This window comes from Periplaneta americana, chromosome 15 (assembly GCF_040183065.1).
Source record: "Periplaneta americana isolate PAMFEO1 chromosome 15, P.americana_PAMFEO1_priV1, whole genome shotgun sequence".
NCBI classification, from domain to species: Eukaryota; Metazoa; Arthropoda; class Insecta; order Blattodea; family Blattidae; genus Periplaneta; species Periplaneta americana.
Genome location: NC_091131.1, coordinates 66,176,283 through 66,195,659, shown reverse-complemented (window position 1 = coordinate 66,195,659; position 19,377 = coordinate 66,176,283). Strand labels below are relative to the sequence as shown.

At 35.7% G+C, this 19,377-nt stretch overlaps 1 protein-coding gene across 7 annotated transcripts in view; it reads left to right on the top strand.

Annotated features, from left to right (window-relative positions):
* LOC138715055 (cilia- and flagella-associated protein 410) overlaps positions 1-19,377 on the top strand; it is a 61,376-nt gene that overhangs the window by 36,081 nt on the left and 5,918 nt on the right. For 3 of the 7 annotated variants that reach the window (XM_069847513.1, XM_069847515.1, XM_069847508.1), the window contains exons 3-7: positions 7,628-7,795; positions 10,200-10,371; positions 10,455-10,520; positions 15,800-15,948; positions 19,139-19,168. In XM_069847513.1, the coding sequence (XP_069703614.1) occupies positions 7,628-7,795; positions 10,200-10,371; positions 10,455-10,520; positions 15,800-15,948; positions 19,139-19,168 (585 nt within the window). Of the gene's footprint in view, positions 1-7,627; positions 7,796-10,199; positions 10,384-10,454; positions 10,521-15,799; positions 15,949-19,138; positions 19,169-19,377 lie in introns of all 7 variants that reach the window. The other 4 variants (XM_069847514.1, XM_069847509.1, XM_069847510.1 and 1 more) reach the window with 3 other exon arrangements.

Genomic DNA, 19,377 nt, shown 5'->3' with positions numbered 1-19,377 from the left:
GATATTATTTACTTTTTTTTTTTTTTTTTTTTTTTTCAAAACTCAGTTGATTGTGCAGTGATGAAGCGTTTCCCACTTAATTAAAAAACTATCCAACATTCTGTGATGAAATTGTTTGTGTGTATTTATGCATGTCATAACTACAATACGATATAATATAATTTCTCTACCTTTGATAGATTGTCTGATAAAAAATAAATTCATTTAAAAATGATCGAATATCAGTATTTTCTTCTAACACGAAATAAAAGTATCATTTATTAAGAAATTAGTTGAAAGAGCATGATATTGTAAACATGAAAAAGTTAACAAGTTTATGAGTTATGAGGGAAACGCTTCATCACTGCACAGTAAATTGTCATTTTGAATTTTGAAAAAAAAAATTAATCGTAAAAATATTTTTCTCATATAGCAGAAGGACAGTGTTTTACACATACCAATTTTCATTATTGTACAAGATGCAGCAATGGAGGAAAAAAAAAATAAATATTTCCAAAAATGTTACTGCTGTAAGCTGTACCTAACCCCTTAAAAAAATTCTTAACGTTTCACACGACTATAAGTCTTGCTCCGTCTTCAGCGTTTACTGAATACGAATGATTACCAGGTATATACGCACGTACTTATTTTGTCTTCGGACTCTGATTAATATACTGAGGTAAAAGCAGATAAGTGTTTTAAAAAAAGAGATGACACTATTCCAACATGCATACCCCTTGCAAACCGTAACTCAACCTTTACTATCAAGCTGGCAGTGAATATAAGATCCCAGTACCTGTAGTCTATTTAAGCATAGAAATTGCATGTGCCTTCTGTAGGTTATACACTTCACTGTCGTGTACACCACTAACCATAAAATCCGCAGAAAAGGAGCGAAGTCGCTCAAACTCAATACATGGATATGTAGGCCTAATGTTAAATGCTTGCATCAGATCTCGTCTTGCTACATTTACCCACAATAACAGTGGAACTATACTGTCTTAGTATAGTCTAGTATCACCAAATACAAGCATGCGAGTGCTGCCAGTTCATGCGTTATTCTGTTTGGCGCGTAATATTGCAGATGGGCGTTTCCCGGACCTTGCGAGGGGCGCGTGGGCCTTCCCAACATGGGCACGAGCGGAGAAGAGAGACCCACGCGCGTCCTTGCAAGGCGGACGGAGCTTCAGTCTCGTCTTTGCCGTTATGGGGTACTTCGCCCCATTGTGCGAGGAGGGGCGCGGCCCCGTAGTTCGACCTTGAAAATCGCCCCCACTGTTGAGTCACGCATGTCGCCTCCTGATATGTACACGGGATCGTCGTTGACTCCAATTCCTGAACATATTATGTTTGCGTTTGGTGATCCGTGATACATGCATGCTCCATAAAGTCTTCGTCCCTTCTTAGGTTCGAAATAAAACAGATCGTCGAGAGTATTGAGTCAAGAAAATTGGCTTGCAGTCGAGTCTTTCAGTGAACTGTTTCTGTTAGAATCATACTCGGAAGAGTGAAGGACTCATATGTACCAGTACCCTTTGACATTCTAAATTAAACAAAAAAAGAATGGAGCAGGATGGCTGGACTGCCAAATGTCCAGGGACCCACAATGTGAAGGGAACCCATCCGTTATTATTATTATTACTATTATTATTATTATTATTATTATTATTATTATTATTATCATCATCATCATCATCATCATCATCATCATCATTCGATCAACTGTCCGAAGACAGGCTTGAATCTCCTAAGTGACACCAATAAGACGTCACTCATGAGGCAAATAAGCCAGAAGATAATGAGAAAGGGTGGGCCAGTTTTTTCCCCCTCCATTGCATACATCAGTCAGAACCTGAATCAGAGGTTATTATTATTATTATTATTATTATTATTATTATTATTATTATTATTATTATTATTATTATTATTATTATTATTAACAAAGAGGGTTTGGGATTGAACGGGTTACATCAGCTGCTTGTCTATGCGGATGACTTGAATATGTTAGTAAAAAATCCACAAACTACTGTATTAGGGAAAACACGGGAATTTTACTTGAATCAAGTAGTGAGATAGGTTTGGAAGTAAATCCCGAAAAGACAAAGTATATGATTACAGGTTTGGAAGTAAATCCCGAAAAGACAAAGTCAAAAGTGACAACAATCAGTGAACTACCCTCACTTCTCATAGTGTAAAATCACTTGCTTTCATCCAGTTTTTCGGAAATTTGTACACTTTGATGCTTGTTTGTGACGATATTTTATGCTGTTAGTACGGACCATTCATTTTCCAAACTTAAAATAGTAAAAAGCTATCTGAAGAGACCACCATGGGCCAGGAAAGATTGAAAGGTTTAGCACTTCTGTACATCGAGCAGTACTTGGCTAGAAAGCTGGTCATAGAAAAAGTAATTGATAACTTTGCTGAGCTCAAACCAAGAAGGAACAAGTTTTAAGATATGAATATCTATTTTGTAGCCTATATAGATTGTATTATTGTTACGTATTTCTAATATGCGTGGTGTATAAATTATTCAGGTATTATAAAACATGTGAGGATGTTACTCTGTAGAACTCAGAAGTGGTGGGGGTCCCACCTTATTACTTATCCACGGGCCTCCAAATCTCTAGTTATGCCACTGAAATGAATAATACATTTTACTTCCTCTTCCGTTTCCTAAAGAGGTCCTAGTCTATAAAGAAATGAAACCTCTGGCAAAAGCAGTGGCATAATATGTTTTATTGTCAAAACCGTACACAATACAGATAAGACGAGCGTACAAAAAATATACAGTTTTTAAGAAGAAATTCAACAATTACAAAACTCCTTAAAACTTTAAAAATAATAATTGTTAGAAAGGAATATTTTTAAATGGGCGTATCTTTTAAAAGTCTGGTCGTAAAATAACCAATTAAAAATACATTTACAGCTCTTTACTATACATGACATATGGGTTATGAACTGCCGATTGTCTGGGGACACTTTTGAAGATCCCATCAGAGAATATTGTATCACTCCCTGCGAGTAATTTCATGTAGAAAATAATAAGGTATATTATTAGGATGAGCATTACCACTCTCATAGAGAAGAAATTGTTCATTTGTCTTCGTCATTGTGTATGGTTGAATGATGCTTACATCCTCTAAATTAGTGAGAATCACAGGTTTTATCCTGTTTTGTTCCAGGTTTATAAATCGTTTCAGCTCTGTTTTTGCACGTAAAGAAATTTCTTATGCACGACTCAGCTTTGTTTTCCCTTTGTTTGTTTGTTGTTTTTTTTGTCTGTTTATAGATCAAGTGTTATGAATAATCTATAACAAAGATATATTCAAGAAGTAAATTAGGTGCAAAATAAATATCCTTTTCCTACTCATGTTAACCAGGCGCTGCCCGAAGTGGACTTAGACAAATTCACGCTACAGGAAAGCGGTCATTTTTTGTGTTTAGGACTATACATCTGATGTACCATGACGTATAATCTCGCTAGGATTTGTGTTAGGAGAACCTCTAGCCAGACGTTTCATGTTCTGAACAACTTCTTATGCCAAGATTTTCTATATCCACGTTTTTAATTCATCTTGCATTGCGTGTATTTTTTGTACGATTTCTGTTGTAGAAGTGATGCTGATTCATTTACAAGGAGTGGTTTATTCCTCTTAGACATTACTCTCCCGGAGGCATTTGCTCAGAAATTTACATATCTACTCAAATTTACTATTAACGTTAGAAATGTAATGACCTGTATTCTTAGTTACAAGAGTGATACTATATTTTCCCTTTTCCTCCTTTGTTGTCAAAATTGATTTTCTTAGTTTTATGTTTGTAGATAGGTCATAGACAAATGACGATTGAATGAACTGTGGACATTTATTGAAGGGACAAACAATGATGTTGAACAAAAAGTGTATCGGGACAAACATGAAGTGAACTAAAGTAAGTGAATCACTGGACAAAATCTATTGGAGGAAAATTCTGTTGGACGTACACTGTATTACTGTATGTGGACGAACGTGCTTGGAAGACATTTATCAATATGAGTATTACTGCCCTGATGTCTACACATATTTCTGTACTATCACAAAAATCTTTATGGAGTTGATCGAGATGTAAAATATATTTTATTCTTTAGAAGTAAAACATTTTCAAAATGAGTGTATGTAATTTCTGTAGGCAAACAGTAGCATTTAGCTGGGAATACTTTCACTAGCCAAATACAGGGACATCATTTTATTTTTACTTCAATTTTTATTGCACCTGAGTTTTTTTTTAATCTATTAGTAAACTTCCACCCGTCCTCCACACAGAACCAAGGCCGCATATGCAGAGTCGTCTTGCGGTCATAATAAACAATAGTGAGTGAGTGAGTATAGTAGGTTCCAGAAGTATGGTCTCGTTTTTCCAGTGAAGAAAGAGCATTCATTATTTAATCCTATTTTCGTATAGGTACTGTGGTATTTTTGGTTACGTCGCATCCCGGTTTTCCTCACTTGCTTCTGCTGGCCCTTCTGTAAAGACTAGTGGGTGGGGTGTCCTAGTTCTTTTCCGAAAACATTTTCTGTTAGGAATTGGACGTCTACGTAACATTATACAACTGTTTAAAATAACTTAGATAAAAGGGCCTCGTTAAATAATTAACTGTTATCTGATTTCCCCCCTTTCTACGACCCTGCGACATAACCACTAGGACGAACAGTAGATAGCATGTCTGAGTAAATTTATCTGTACGGATCGGGCAGAAGTGAAGACTGAATTTTACAGTACGTAAAGTATTCTGTTATAGAGTAGATACAGAATTATTTCAATATGAGTTACTGGTACGGACGACGAAACTGGAAATTGGAATTAGGTACAGTAGTTTATAGTGCGATAATATGCACAAAAGAACTGAAGCCTGTATCGAAATGGACGACCACAAATTTCAACAATTTGTTTTAATATCCAGATTTTTTGTTTATTTTAAAATTTTAATGTACTCTCTATATTGTATGCTAATGTGCAGTAGATAGTGTACTATACATTGCATAATGAATACGTCCGCATGGTTAGCTCAGTTCGTGAGTAAAAACACTTATTGTTAAACTGTAATATACTGTACTATATTTTAATTAAATAAAAACGTAATGAAAATTATCAAACTCAAAAGCGTAATACATCTTAGTGTACGTAAATAGATGCACTACTTTTCTTCCCTCCTATACCTAGTAAAGTGATTTGTTTGTGTTTTACACCAGTATCATCAAACTCCGGTCGTGGAAGGGGATAACAAACAGTGTTTCCGGTTCTCAACCGGTAATCCAAAGGTATAGTCAGATTAATATTAGAAATGTTAGTAAAAACAAAAGTTGTCCCGGTATTTTCACTAAATTAGTCGTATTTTTAAGAGCACTAAATTAGAGTAAAGTTGATAGTCTTGTTCTGATTGAATTGTGTCAGTTACGGAAGAGAAGCATGGACATAATATTCGTGAACTTCTGATAGCATTGTCAACATTTTTTTTTTTTGCTATTATCAGCAAAATTACGATCTGTTCAGCAATGTGAACAATAGTAACAATGATAAAATGTGTTACAGATTATAGCCCATTGCCATATAAATCGCGTACAAAATTGAAATTAGTTAGTGAACCTATATTAAATCTGAAAATGTCTGTTAGGTCTGTTTAGGTGAAGGTTTGCTGTTGTCCAATAAATAAACTGTTAATGAACTTGAATCCACACCTGTGGAGTAACGGTTAGCGCGTCTAGCCGCGAAACCAGGTGGCCCGGGTTCGATTCCCGGTCGGGACAAGTTACCTGGTTGAGGTTTTTCCGGGGTTTTCCCTCAACCCAAAATGAGCAAATGCTGGGTAACTTTCGGTGTTGGACCCCGGACTCATTTCACAGGCATTATCACCTTCATCTCATTCAGACGCTAAATAACCTTAGATGTTGATAAAGCGTCGTAAAATAACCTGCTAAAATTAAAAAAAAAAGTTAATGAACTTGGATAGTTATTATTTTAAACGTTTCTGATAGGCCAGACTGTAATTTACCATTTGTCAACATTAATGAAAATGAATTTTCCGCGGCGAAGACAAAATATTCGGCTGTGCACGGATGTCGAAGAAAAGGAAGCAATGTTTTATGATCAAAATGAAAAGATAAGTTGTAAAATTAGCAGTAAATGTCAAGCTTAGGAAGAAAGCATAGAACCTAGTAACCCTAGCAGAGAATAAGAGTTTTCGAATTTAAATTGATAGGGAAAAAGAACTACAAAGTACAATATTAATTGTAGACGATTTGAGTAAGATTCCTTTTTCTGTTTTGCTGTGTCTCACCTGAAAATGAAGATAGATGCAATAGACAAGTCCTTTTTTTTTAATATAGGCCTATGATCAACAATATATTGAAAATGCAATCTAAATATCTTCTCAATTGCTACATATGGGCTATTCCATATGAAATCGATCAGTAAAAAACCTCGCATTTTTTAATACTCTAATTTTTCTCCTATTTATACAAGGTGCTGATGACAGTGCATTTTCAAAAATATACTATCGAAAGTCAAACGGTTTTCGTACTATTGAGCGACAAATTTAGCGTATTTTATAAAAACAAGCCTCTTTCAGCACTCAGAACTCTGGAACCATTTACTGCAGAACATTGAACGGGAGCTCATTTTGAAGCTGACATTTGGTAGGTTATGTTAAGGAGTAATCCTTAATTTTATTATATACAGAGAGACAGATAATCTGATTTTACTTACTTCTAGGCTTTTTGCCCATTTGTAAAAATGTAAAAAATATTGAGAAAAAAACCTTGCATTATTAAGAGGGATTCGGCATTGTTTGCTTAGTAGCTCGGCAATAAGTTTCGAGGGTATTAAATAAATTATTTTCACACGCCTAGACTTGAACGGCGCAGTACCGCACGCACTGGGCGAGAGCTGAAGATAAGCGAGCGTTGGGCGTCATTTTACTCCTGTGTTTATGAAAACTTGTGATAAAGCTAGCCCTGCTATGCGCTACTAGACGAAACATCACGTGTTTGTCTCCTGGCCTTGGTTGACTCGGCTAGCTCCCGCCTCACAGTCAGCTGGTTAGTTCACGCGCGTACTATTTATTTTCTTTATTTGATATTTTCAATACTTTCTTATCAACGGTGCACCAGTAAAAAATATGTGTTTATTTGTACTTTCAATGCGGAATCTAACCATATATTTTTTAAATATTTTTTCGTGGTCAAAGGCGTCTTAATGAAGAAAAATCTAAATTTCTCCATTTCCATAAAGAGTAAGAAAAACTGTTTACATGTCAATATAAACTTTAATTTCTCAGCATGAAAATAAACCATGATTTTGATCATTGGGTGAAAGGGCTTCGGAGCCACAACAGTTTAAAGTTGCTAATTTTATGAAAATACGATAAATTAAAATATTTTTAATTTAAACACTATGAAGTTCTGATGCCTCAAACTTTCCACAAAGCATTGTATCACAGTTGTCAACTGACAGAAAAAGTTTCATTGTATTTAAAAATTGCAAGGTCAATTTTCTCTATATTTCGGTCGATTTGAGATGGAATAGCACATATATTACAGCACAATCTAAAATTTCAGGACATATTAACTTGACTACTATTATAATGGTATTTCTTCATTTGTTGTTACAGTGTCAACAAGATCGGGTCTTTGTCAGACTTTCAGTTCTGCCGCAACCTGCAGGAGTTGTATGTTCGTAAGAACAACATCCAGGATTTAAACCAAGTGCTCTACCTTCAGGACCTGCCCCGCCTCAAAAGTCTCTGGCTTGAGGAGAATCCATGTGCAGACACCGACCAGTGAGTCTTTTAATTCATCTTCCAGTAAAATAATCCTTATAACAATTGAATTATTTAAGGTGTGATTCGCAAGAAGCGGCTGTGGCGACTAAAGACGCGCGGCTGAGCGATGCGGCAAACTGCGCATGCTTAATGGGAAAATACTCACTCGCAACGTATGTATAGATTTACGACTCTATAATCGACTGCATACACTACAAGACCAGTATTGACACCCTTCTTTTTATGACTTGCCCCATCATCTTCCAACATACGTGTTTTACCCAAGAGCAGACTCCAACCTCAGTACGTAATTGGAATGCTTTACATTCAGTCAATACCTCTGATTGAGGTTCTGGCTGATATGTACATCTATTATCAGGCAGTACACCTCACTTGACGATGTGTGTCGAAGGAAGAACAGTTATTTGTATACATCTGAAGTCTGATTAGTGTAATATGTTACTAGTCAGCAATGTATGCAATGGAGGGGGAAAGGAACAGGCTGTCCTACCCCATTATCTCCTGACTTGGTTGCCTCATGAGTGGTGCCTTGTTGACAGTCCAGTTCCCACGGTGCGTGTTTCTGTGTTGGATTTCACGCAAGGAGCGCTGATAGCAGTTCGGCATGCTTGCTTGCTAGAAATCCTGCTCACTATTGGCTGCTTTGGTAACTACTATGCTGGATTACCAGATTAGGTTTCTTGTTATTTTTCTTGTTTGCTTACATGCTGGAATAATGTTACCAAATTCGTTGTTTTCCAACTAAGTATGTTTTTCTTTCTGTATTCCTTAGTTTCTAACAATACTTACTTACTTACAAATGGCTTTTAAGGAATCCGCAGGTTCATTGCTGCCCTCACATAACTCCGCCATCAGTCCCTATCCTGTGCAATATTAATCCAGCCTATATCATCATATCCCACCGCCCTCAAATCCATTTTAATACTATCCTCCCATCTACATCTCGGCCTCCCCAAAGGTCTTTTTCTCTCCGGTCTCCCAATTAACATTCTATATGCATTTCTGGATTCGCCCATACGTGCTACATGCCCTGCCCATCTCAAACATCTGGATTTAATGTTCCTAATTAAGTCAGGTGAAGAATAAAATGCATGCAGTTCTACGTTGTGTAACTTTCTCCATTCTCCTGTAACTTCATCCCTCTTAGCCCCAAATATTTTCCTAAGAACTTTATTCTTAAACACCCTTCCTCTCTCAAAGTAAGAGTCCAAGTTTCACAACAATATAGTAATTAAATATAGGACTTTAGGTGTTTTACACTTTGGTTTAATTACTTTATTACAACATTTATTATTGTTACTGTAGGATTTTAGTTCTTTTCCACTTATGGTTTAGTTTCTTCTTCATCATGAATGTTAGCAACAGAAGAAGCAGCAGACGAACAGCCAATGATTTCACAATATGAGTCTTCCAACACCAAAACAAACATGGGAGCCAGCAGCGTACCTAGCACAGCACCAAGCTTGCTGGCCTCCCCACCGCACTTTAGAAATAGTGCAATTATTACAACCACTGTGACTTGAGTTGTGCACGAGAATCGCACGGCTATTATTGCTTCTTGCGAATCACATCTTTATGAGGCATTATGCATTACTTTACTTTTTATCATGTTACTTGTTACAAAGGAGCTGCAAGTAATGAGTCGTAAAACCTGACATCTGCAACCTAGATTTTGTTTCATTCTGCTCTCCAAACCCATTAGTTTAGTATGAATTTCATTAAAATATAGCGTATTCTCTTTCTGTCTGAAGGTATTTCACAATACTTCGTTATTCACAAGTGAGTGAGGTCATGTTTGTGTGTTAGTTATACCTTTACATCCCTTAATTTTGCAGTGAGTTAATATTTCATTACTTGTTTTCTGTACTAGTCATACTTGCTTACCATTAGATTCCTTCCTTTTGTGTACTGTAAAACGGGGTGACTTGATACACTGGGGGGGGGGGGGGGCTTGATACATTTTGTAGGTTGATGTTTCGAAACGGGGTGACTAGATACGCTGGGGGACTTTATATGTTTTGTAGGTTGATATTTCAGTTCCGAAACATCAACTTACAAAACATATTAAGTCACCCCATTTTACGGTACTGTACTATGATGCGTTCTCTCATTGGTTTTTGTCCTCTTCAGAATTATTTAAGTCCAAAAGTGATGCAGTTCTGCAATTCAGGACTTTCAAGATTCCCCCTCCCCCCATTCTTTTTAAGTTTTCTCACCCTACAGGCATATGGTTTAATCCTCTTTTCATTCTTAATTGGAAAGTTGTATTCGTCATTGGATGAGGAGTAGGAGTAGTTGTAATAGTAATAATAATATGATGGTAGTGAATAATAATAATAATAATAATAATAATAATAATAATAATAATAATAATAATAATAATAATAATAATGATCCACAGATACCGTCTGACAGTGCTGCGAGCACTGCCCAACCTGCAGAAACTGGACAACATTGTGGTGCAACCTGAGGAGGTGCAGGATGCCATGCGCAAAGGACGCGAACTGGTGCACCCAGAGGAGCTACAGGAGCAGCAGTGGGCATCAGGATCCAGCAGCCCCGCACAACATGAGGTGCGCACTGAGGTATCAGATAGCTAGGAAGCAACCTGACATGGAGAGCAAGAGCGAGTATAACGTGGCAGTTGTTGTTGCAGGACTACTACTATGAGGACTACGAGGAATCAGAGCGCCCTGCCCCCAGGACGCCCAACGTTGGCCAGGTGACCGTGCATGTGTATCATGGGACGCCTTTTCCTTTATTTGTAGTTTAAAGGTTTATGGTGCTACACAAAGGATTCAGTCTGCTGTGATCACTCTGCATATCGGACGATCCACACGAAAGGAGACGATACAAGTGTTGATTCCCATTTCTACATATTTCTGGTGCTTTAAAAGTCATTGTAATACTTGTAAAATTAAGACTAATATCTTGTTTCTCTGGAATCTCAGGATGATCTTAGTATTTTCAGTGTTTCTTTGTTGTCTTCATGGCTGTATATAATTTTATATTAAGAATGGAGGAAAGGGAGGCGGTTAACTTTGAGTAAGCTAAGATTATTGAAATTTAGTGTTTATGTATGGAAATACTTCTTTATTAAATCAGTAATCTATAACTGTCGTTTTGATTAAGATTTATATTGTGGTAGGCCTATTATTAGAAAATGTAAAATACTTTCACTTTATATTTTAAAAATTACAAAATTACATTGAGCCTTTTCCTTCTTGCTACTAACAAGTAAGTGAGAATCACATCATCAGTGTAGAAGCTCTGTCAGTTGAACACCACCCATGGAATTGCGTAGTCAAGCATGACTTTAACTTCTTAAATATGGAAAACATTCTCTGAGGCATAAAAGCTGAAAGTAGGAGAGTAGCTAAGATAACCAACAATTAGCAGATATTTGGATTAATAAGTTTGTCGTAATTTTCTATGGCGTCTATAGCAGTCCCTAGCATCTCATCTTTAGAAACTGTCCACCATTTATTTTTCCACTTTTAAATTCTGCTTAAAAATCAAGAAGCTTTCCATTAAGCAATTATATATTTTGAAACATTGCTCCACATTTTCCGTGAAGTTGCATTATGCATATTATGGGCACAAAATAGTGTGTTCTATTCTGTTATGAAGTTGTCCAAGAACGGAAAATAAAGACTTCTTTTACTTTGTATAGTAATGTACTCCTGCAGGTGCATTTTTCTGTCCTATTTGGCAACTGGCTCTTCTAAGCTTCTTTATTTTATTTATTTTAGTAGGTTATTTTACGACACTTTATCAACAGCTTAGGTTATTTAGCATCTGAATGAGATGAAGGTGATAATGCCAGTGAAATGAGTCCGGAGTCCAACACTGAAAGTACCCAGCACAGACCAACCATTGGTCCAAATCTATATGTATGTGATGATGACGATGACAATGACGAATCTGTCACATTTATTAACATCTTCAGAACTTTCACTAGTATGCTTGTTGCCACTGCATGCCTCACTTAGGACTCAATCACATGAAACATTTTTGTAGCAACTTGTTTTCTAATTAAGTAGGTATTCTCTTCCGAATCATCTACCCCACTCTTTCGACCTTTTAATTGCAAATGTAAATATTAAGTTTTAGGCTTTCATTATTTATTTTCTGAAAGGAACAAGGAATTATGAAATGGAATGCACAAACTAAACTATTTTCATAGCTGTTAATCAAAGTGCACTTTTGGTAGAGGTGTTTCAAAGTGAATTCAGTAAATATATTTTAGCCTAAGATATAAAAAAAAAGTCTCAGAAATAATTTTAATCCGTCCACAAAGATGACCATAATTATAAAGGAAGACACACTGACGAGGAAAAAAAAAAAAAAAAGATTATTCTAAAGTGCTTGTGTAAATATGGTAAAATTATCAGAGTTGTTTCAACATCAGTAAGAAAAAACCTGTAAGAATCTTTTTTCCAAGTTCAGCTAAACGCAGGGAGTGTTTGAACTTCTTGAATCTCCCCCTTCTGATCATTATATACGGCCATGGTTGTCTTGATATATATTTTGTCAACCTGGTAGTGGATGTAGGGTAAACAAGTAAGAGGAGGCATTGTTTATACATCCTTTTCACATGTTTTCTTCCCCTCTTTCCCCCCCCCCCCCCATTTTCGCTGGTATCGCAGTCTCATCCACAGTGTTTACTACTTTTTAACTGTAATGAATTTTCAGTATTTATTTTACTGCCAACTCCTGTACATCCAACAATGCTTTTAAGAATTTTCTGTTAGTTCGTAATTAACTTTTGTTGTGGATGCTTCATTCTGTATTTAAATGCTGTGTGATCAAACTTTTGTATTTATTAGGGTTACCAACTCTCCCGTATTTCCCGGGATCTTCTGTATTTGGCCCTAATTTTTAACAGACTCCTGGCTCCCGTATTTTTCTTTGAGCATTTTTCTCCCTTATTTTTGCATAATGTAAAAATTTTCATTCGATATATTTGATTTTGCCGTGAATGATGATTTATATCATAAATTTTGAGATGCATTAAAAGTGCAGTCTTTTTAGAAGATAATGCTTGCCAGAAATGAATTTTGGTACTTGTTTAAAATCAACTCATTTTAATGTTATAAATTTGGAAAAACTGGCGAGTTTTAATCTAAACCTACCAAGTAGTTAGTAATGCTCATACAAAGAAGGTATTTCATCTCATGAACAATAATTGGATAGATGTTCGATACAGGAACATGACGCATCTAATCAAATCAGAAGTGCAAACTGCAGTTGATTTCAACTATTATACGAGACAAAAATCTGTCTCAAAATACTATAAATTTAAGTATAGCTGCCAAAGTGTAGAATAAAGTTGTTTTTAGTAACGGAACTGGATAATTTGTCCATTTGCTTTATGAAATTTTGTCGATTCCATAGTCTCTCGTATTTTCTTCAAAAAAAGTTGGCAACCATAGTATTTATTCACATTTGCCTCCTGTAGTGTTCTTTCATAACTTTAATTTTATATCTTAATTTTTTGTCGACATGCCATAATTAGTAAAGATCTGATTGTTTGATGGAAATTATTTTCTACTGACCTCCAAATTTTAAAGTCATTAGTTTGTTTAATTTTTTTTTTTTTTGTGAGAATACAACATTCCTTCTTTTTCGTGTGTAGTAGACAATAATCTGCTGCTTTCCCGAAGTTATGTCACATTTTTATATCTGTTCGTGAGATGATTCGGTTTCAAAAGCCGAGATCAGAACCATCTAGGCACAAAAGTGGAGTATTGTGTTCTCACACGCACAAAAAAAGAAAGAATGAGATGAAAGGGACACATGATTTTAGTATCAGACCAGAAATAACCTTCATAACAAAACAATGAAGAAAATGTTTTAGAAGGCTGGCACTTGTAGAATCTCCTTTTGTGTGTGTGTTTAATTTTAAAATTATTAATTGGTATGGCTCTATCCCAAACTATAAGTGACTGTTGCATAGTGTTCCCTCTCCGAGTACACGTACTGCACAATACAAGGTTCTGAACATGCCATAATTGTCTTAAGTTTCCTTTCATGTTATGTGTATTTTGACAAAAGAACTCGGCTTGCTGATTTCACTGAAGCAACAATAATTCGTTCTTTCAAAATGTTTTAATTTACATTGACGCTTTTTGGGTTTCACAACCATCAGTTGATATTTTTTTTAATGACAGGACCCTTAACTTCCCGTTATTAACTCTTACTCTACGAGTACCATATGGCTCATAGATATCGCTAGTGCCAAGAGGCATAGACTACTTCGTTCGTCAGACACTATCCAGAGTACACCGTAGAGAGTGGGTCTACATTAAACTCATAATGAACAATGATGGAAAATAAAATTGTTGGGATGTCATAGAGGAACCGGAGTCCTCCCAGAGAAAATCCTGTGCTTCCTAGACCACAGCTTCCCTAACGCAAGTTAAAAATTCAGGGTGGATATACTGGGATTTAAACCTGTGCCATCTGATTTATAAGCCACTGTGACGGTTAAAAATGAACATCTCCATATTTTCGAAACTGCTTCCTGTTTCCATTTTCAAAGTAGTGTCGCTAGAAATGTGCAAGGTTCATCTGTTCAAGTTTATCTTTTGTGCTTCAATAGTACGTACCTATACAAACAGCTGATAAAGGAAAAGCTACGTAAATGTGCAATATGTGGTATACGAGGGATGGGGTAAGCAGTTTTTGTAGTATCACTATCATATTATATTGTGTGCTTACATAACTATTTTATAGAATTGCCATTTTCAGGCGAGGAAGCTACCGTTTGTTATTCTTATTATGGGTGATGGCAAATAACTGAGGAGTAAGAGGCAAACACTTGTACTGTATGTCATTTCTTTATATAGCAATAAAATGCATATAGGCTATGTACAGAACACAATTTAATGCACAGTAAGCAATTCAGGTAATTGTCTTTATGCATAATAGATGCACACCCATCTTAAATGCAGGTATTTGTTATACTTGTGTCTTCCCCTATCTATGATGCACTCCACAATCACCGTCAGTATTCACCAATTTCGGCCTATCAGATTATATCATAGTTTGTTTCTATAGATCGCCATCACCAGTCATGAAGTAAATATATAGCACGTTTGGCATGATATCTTTCTTTGTATTATCCAATGTAAAGCAGATTTCACTGAGTAGATTAACCATCCAGCTTTCAAGCGATACTACCCTCAGCATGGAAGCAGTAAGTAGTCCTAAAAATACAATTGCAAAATCCAAAAATGTCATGATAGTGATCCTCTCTTTATTTGATTTATTCTCTCAACCATTCATTTATGCATTCAGTCATTCACATATAAGTTTAGAATACAAATCCATTAACTGCTCATATATTGACTATGTAAATACACCAATGTCGTCCTACACATACATGCCATAAACTTGGACAAGCTCATTGCTGTGTACTGCATCCGGTAGCAGCATGCAGTATACATTGTTGCATGGAGACATGCATGCACTGTGAAGGTCTGTGCATTGTTTGTATCTGAAGGCTGCTTTCTTAGGATCTCTGGTGCTGGAGTGTTTTCCTGTGTTTTCTTTTTTAGTTAGTCGTGTAATAGGGTGATGGGTTATCTTCCCATTTCTGTGTCCTGTGAATTATGTCGATACATATACTGCTTAAATGGTGTGACTGTTACCTATGTTAGAGCAGGCATGGGGAAACTCCGGCCCACTGGAAAGTAGAGTGTGTGCTATTGTTCACAATCACAGCATTTCATAAAACTGAGACATTAGCAGTAGCTGTGGATAGTTCAAGTGATGCTGGATCTTTGTGTTGTTGTTGTTATTACCATTCACTATTGTGTTTCATAATTTCTGAGTAGGTTTTTTCCGTATTGTTGTTAATTAAATAGTATTGTTCCAAGATCAGTGATTTAATAGGATTTGCTTTACAGCCATCTGTACTGGACTGGAGTTGCTGTAACTCGCTGCATGCAATGTTTGGAGTATGTGGACAACTCAAATTCATGCTTTTTATTATAGAGGAGTCCCCCTCGGCGCCATGTGACAAATGACCGTGAGGTGGACACCACAGAGGGGCGACGACATTCTGGCATGATCCATGATGAGGACCAGCATGGTTACTACGAGAATGACAGACGCAACGCGAACTACGAAACAGACCCTCCGATGTAAGCATCTTGGTTGTTGCTGATGAGAACATGCGCAAGTGTTATCTATCACAAAGAAAATTTGCATCCCCCTGACAACCATCTGGCCCATGGTTAGGTGATTAGTAGAGTCCGGATTTTATGTAATTACATGTTTTAATTCTACATATTTATGCACGAATAAAAGCCAAATGTTGACGAGATAGACATGTAGGAATGTTGTCTATATTGGTATAATATATATTTCACACCATACTACATAATTTTACATATTTTGACATTATTGCAGAATATATAATAAATAATAATATTATTAATAATAATAATAATAATAATAATAATAATAATAATAATAAATAATTTCTCGGTTTATTTTGCGTTTATATTGAATTATCCAATACCGTAGCAAGAAAGGAAAAAAAAAAAAAAATTGAATGCTGTTGAGTTACTCATACATTGTCATTACATTCAAAGCTAAATTGCACGACTTCGATGCCACCAACAATGACTCTTTTCACACGTTTTCCTTTCTTGTTCTCAAAACGGTTGGAGGTTAAAATGTCCATTTCAATACGTCCCCAAACAGAAATGTCCACTAGCAAAATGTCCACTTACACAAATGTCCATAAAATTAAATGTCCACAAATGTAAAATGTCCTATACATGAGGTCATAATTTTTAATGTATAAACACACAGAAATCTTCAATTTACAATGATTTTTATGTAAACTGTCCTATACATGAGATCATAATTTTTAATATATAAACACACAGAAATCTCCACTTTACAATTAATTTTTTATTCCATCTCTTGATCTTGACCTTCCTCTTCTGGCTGTCCATGCATTTTTAAGTGATAAGATATGCACGAAGGTAGCATTTTATCTCATTCCTGTCTTTGTATTCATGATATCTCCTGACGATTGCCTCTATCCATTACTGGTTTCTTTGGTATGTTTTATTAACTGGAGGCCTAATATTTTGATGACCTACTCGAATTTGATGTATGAAAGTTTCGTTCTCATGTTGTTCATGTTTGATGTTTTGAATTAGCCTTCAAATACTCACATGATTAGCAGCGACCATCTTCTGAAATTTACTATGAAATGCTTCCATTGCATTGTTTGTTCATTGGTTTCCCTGAAGAGTCAGCATGTACAGTACATGTTCCATAATTCGTGGGGGAAACCTTGCTGGGACTGCTCTCCTTCGCCCTTGAGCACGTCGGCTCATTACATATGTGTTTTGTATGTATTCTGATAGATTAACCAGATCTTCATTGATGTCACCGTATAGCATATCAAATGTATTTTCTATAATTATCTTCTAACAGAATGAATAATAAGACCAAGAGTTCTGGAATTTGATTGCGATGTTCTGGTTGTTCGATATTTTAAATATAAATCTCCTAAACCTAAATTTACCATTTTCCTATAACACACTGCCTGTGTAAAATGGTGAAGACATCCCTTTATGTTCGCATTTGGAAAGTGTAGTTTAGCTGCGTTCATATTGCCGAGCTCAAAAGACTTTTTTTTTTTACTGGACTTTTTCCTTTGGACATTTTTGTTTGTGGCCATTTTTCCTCTGGTCATTTTGAAGTGGACAATTTAACCTGGAAGCTCCCAAAACGCATCATAATTTGTAGCAGTGTTGTTAACCGCAAGGGAGTAATCAGTGAGTGTGTTTCAGTAAGATTTAATGATGTATTGGAAAAAAAAAAACCAGGATACAAAACTTTTTCCACTGTATGCAAAATACTTAAAGATGAGTATGTGCAGCTCCCTGGAAACATTGTTCTGAGTATCATTCCTCATCTGAAATACACTCCAGTTATTTCGTGTTAAGTTGAGAGATTGTTTTCCATTTGTAAGAACATTCTAACAGAAGGCAATCAATGACCGCAGAAAATATAGAAAAATATCTAATTATTAATTGCACCTCTAAACAAAAATTAAATTAGGTTCGATCATCTGTTTTCTTATCAATGTGCAAAAATACATCCAATAAAGGTTAGATTTTATTTATTACATGTTTATGTACATATTTTGCTATTTTAGCTACATATCTCTCATTTTCATGTTACATAAAATCCGGGCTCTAGTTATTAGTGATTAGCTGATTACCATGCTTGTCATTAAGTTCGAAATTTGAGGATTTAGATCTAACCAAGAGTAATGGATTTTTATGGGGCAATAGAAATCCTGCATTCCTTCCTGTGTAAAAACATTAGTCAGATGTAGCATATCAGAGTCCTAAATAAAATTATCCTATCTATGAATGGAAGGTTTCCAGGAAAAATTCAGTAGCCAACTGTCTCCAGCCCACGAAGTTTCCTGCTTTGAAAATGTCTCTGCAGGAAATCTCTCGTGAGATTTCAGAGGTCTAGAATGTCTAAAGTAAGAAACAATGTAAATAACAGGAGGGAGAACACAAAAACCCAATAGGCTGTTACGGTGTGTGCAGAGATGGATGGTGGTGGACCTGTTAAAGAGAATGTAACTTACAATAAATTATTATATTGTATGCCATTACGATTATATTTGTAGTGAATGTGTAACTTCATTTGAAAATTATGTTCTGATAGGTTCATACATTTTCTCCATTGATCCTGTTCACACCATGACCCTGGAGTTCACTCAGCCTATAACAGAAATAAGTATCGGTACCAATTCAGATATGTTACATAGCATTACTCCATTTGCCCAGATGAGTCCGCAATTTTATGGGAATTATGTATTTCTTAATTTCTCAATAAATTGTTGTAAACATCCTTAAGTGCCATCCACACCTCTAGTTTCACTTAATTCAAAATAGAGTTGAATGCTGTGTCTTTTGCAGTTTCTGTTCCTTGTAGCCCGATTAATATCCCTTTCTTTATTGTTGCTTCATTCACTTGGGAACAATTTTTCTGTAGATACAAAAATCCACTGTCATTCTTCTTCATATTGTTTACAGAATTTTTAATCAAAACCAGTTTCTTGTGAGGAAAGATTATTAAATTAACGTAACTAACGTCAACTAATGATCTGTTAATGTATTTTTTTCCTGTGATCAGTTTCATATGAAGAAGGATTAATAAATTAACTTGACTAGCATCAACTAATGATTTTTAACATAATATTTTTCCTGTGGTCACTTTCTGGTGTTTCCTCCCTCCCCCAATGTTTCACCTTGTGTTGTTGTCTTTTGACCGCTGTTCTCTCTGGAGGAAAATGCTTGCAGTTACAAACATGAACAGGTACTCCACTACTCTGTAAAATTTACATATTCTTGTTTAAGTGCTACCGAGTTGAGTGATAAGCGATAAAATGGTTACAACTCTGCAGTTTGGTAGCACTGAAAACAATTACTAGTATATAAGCTAAATAAATTTGTTTTTCATCCCCTTACAATCCGAAAGTGGTAGAAAAATTTTGTTTTAGATTTCTTAACATAAAAAAAAAATTA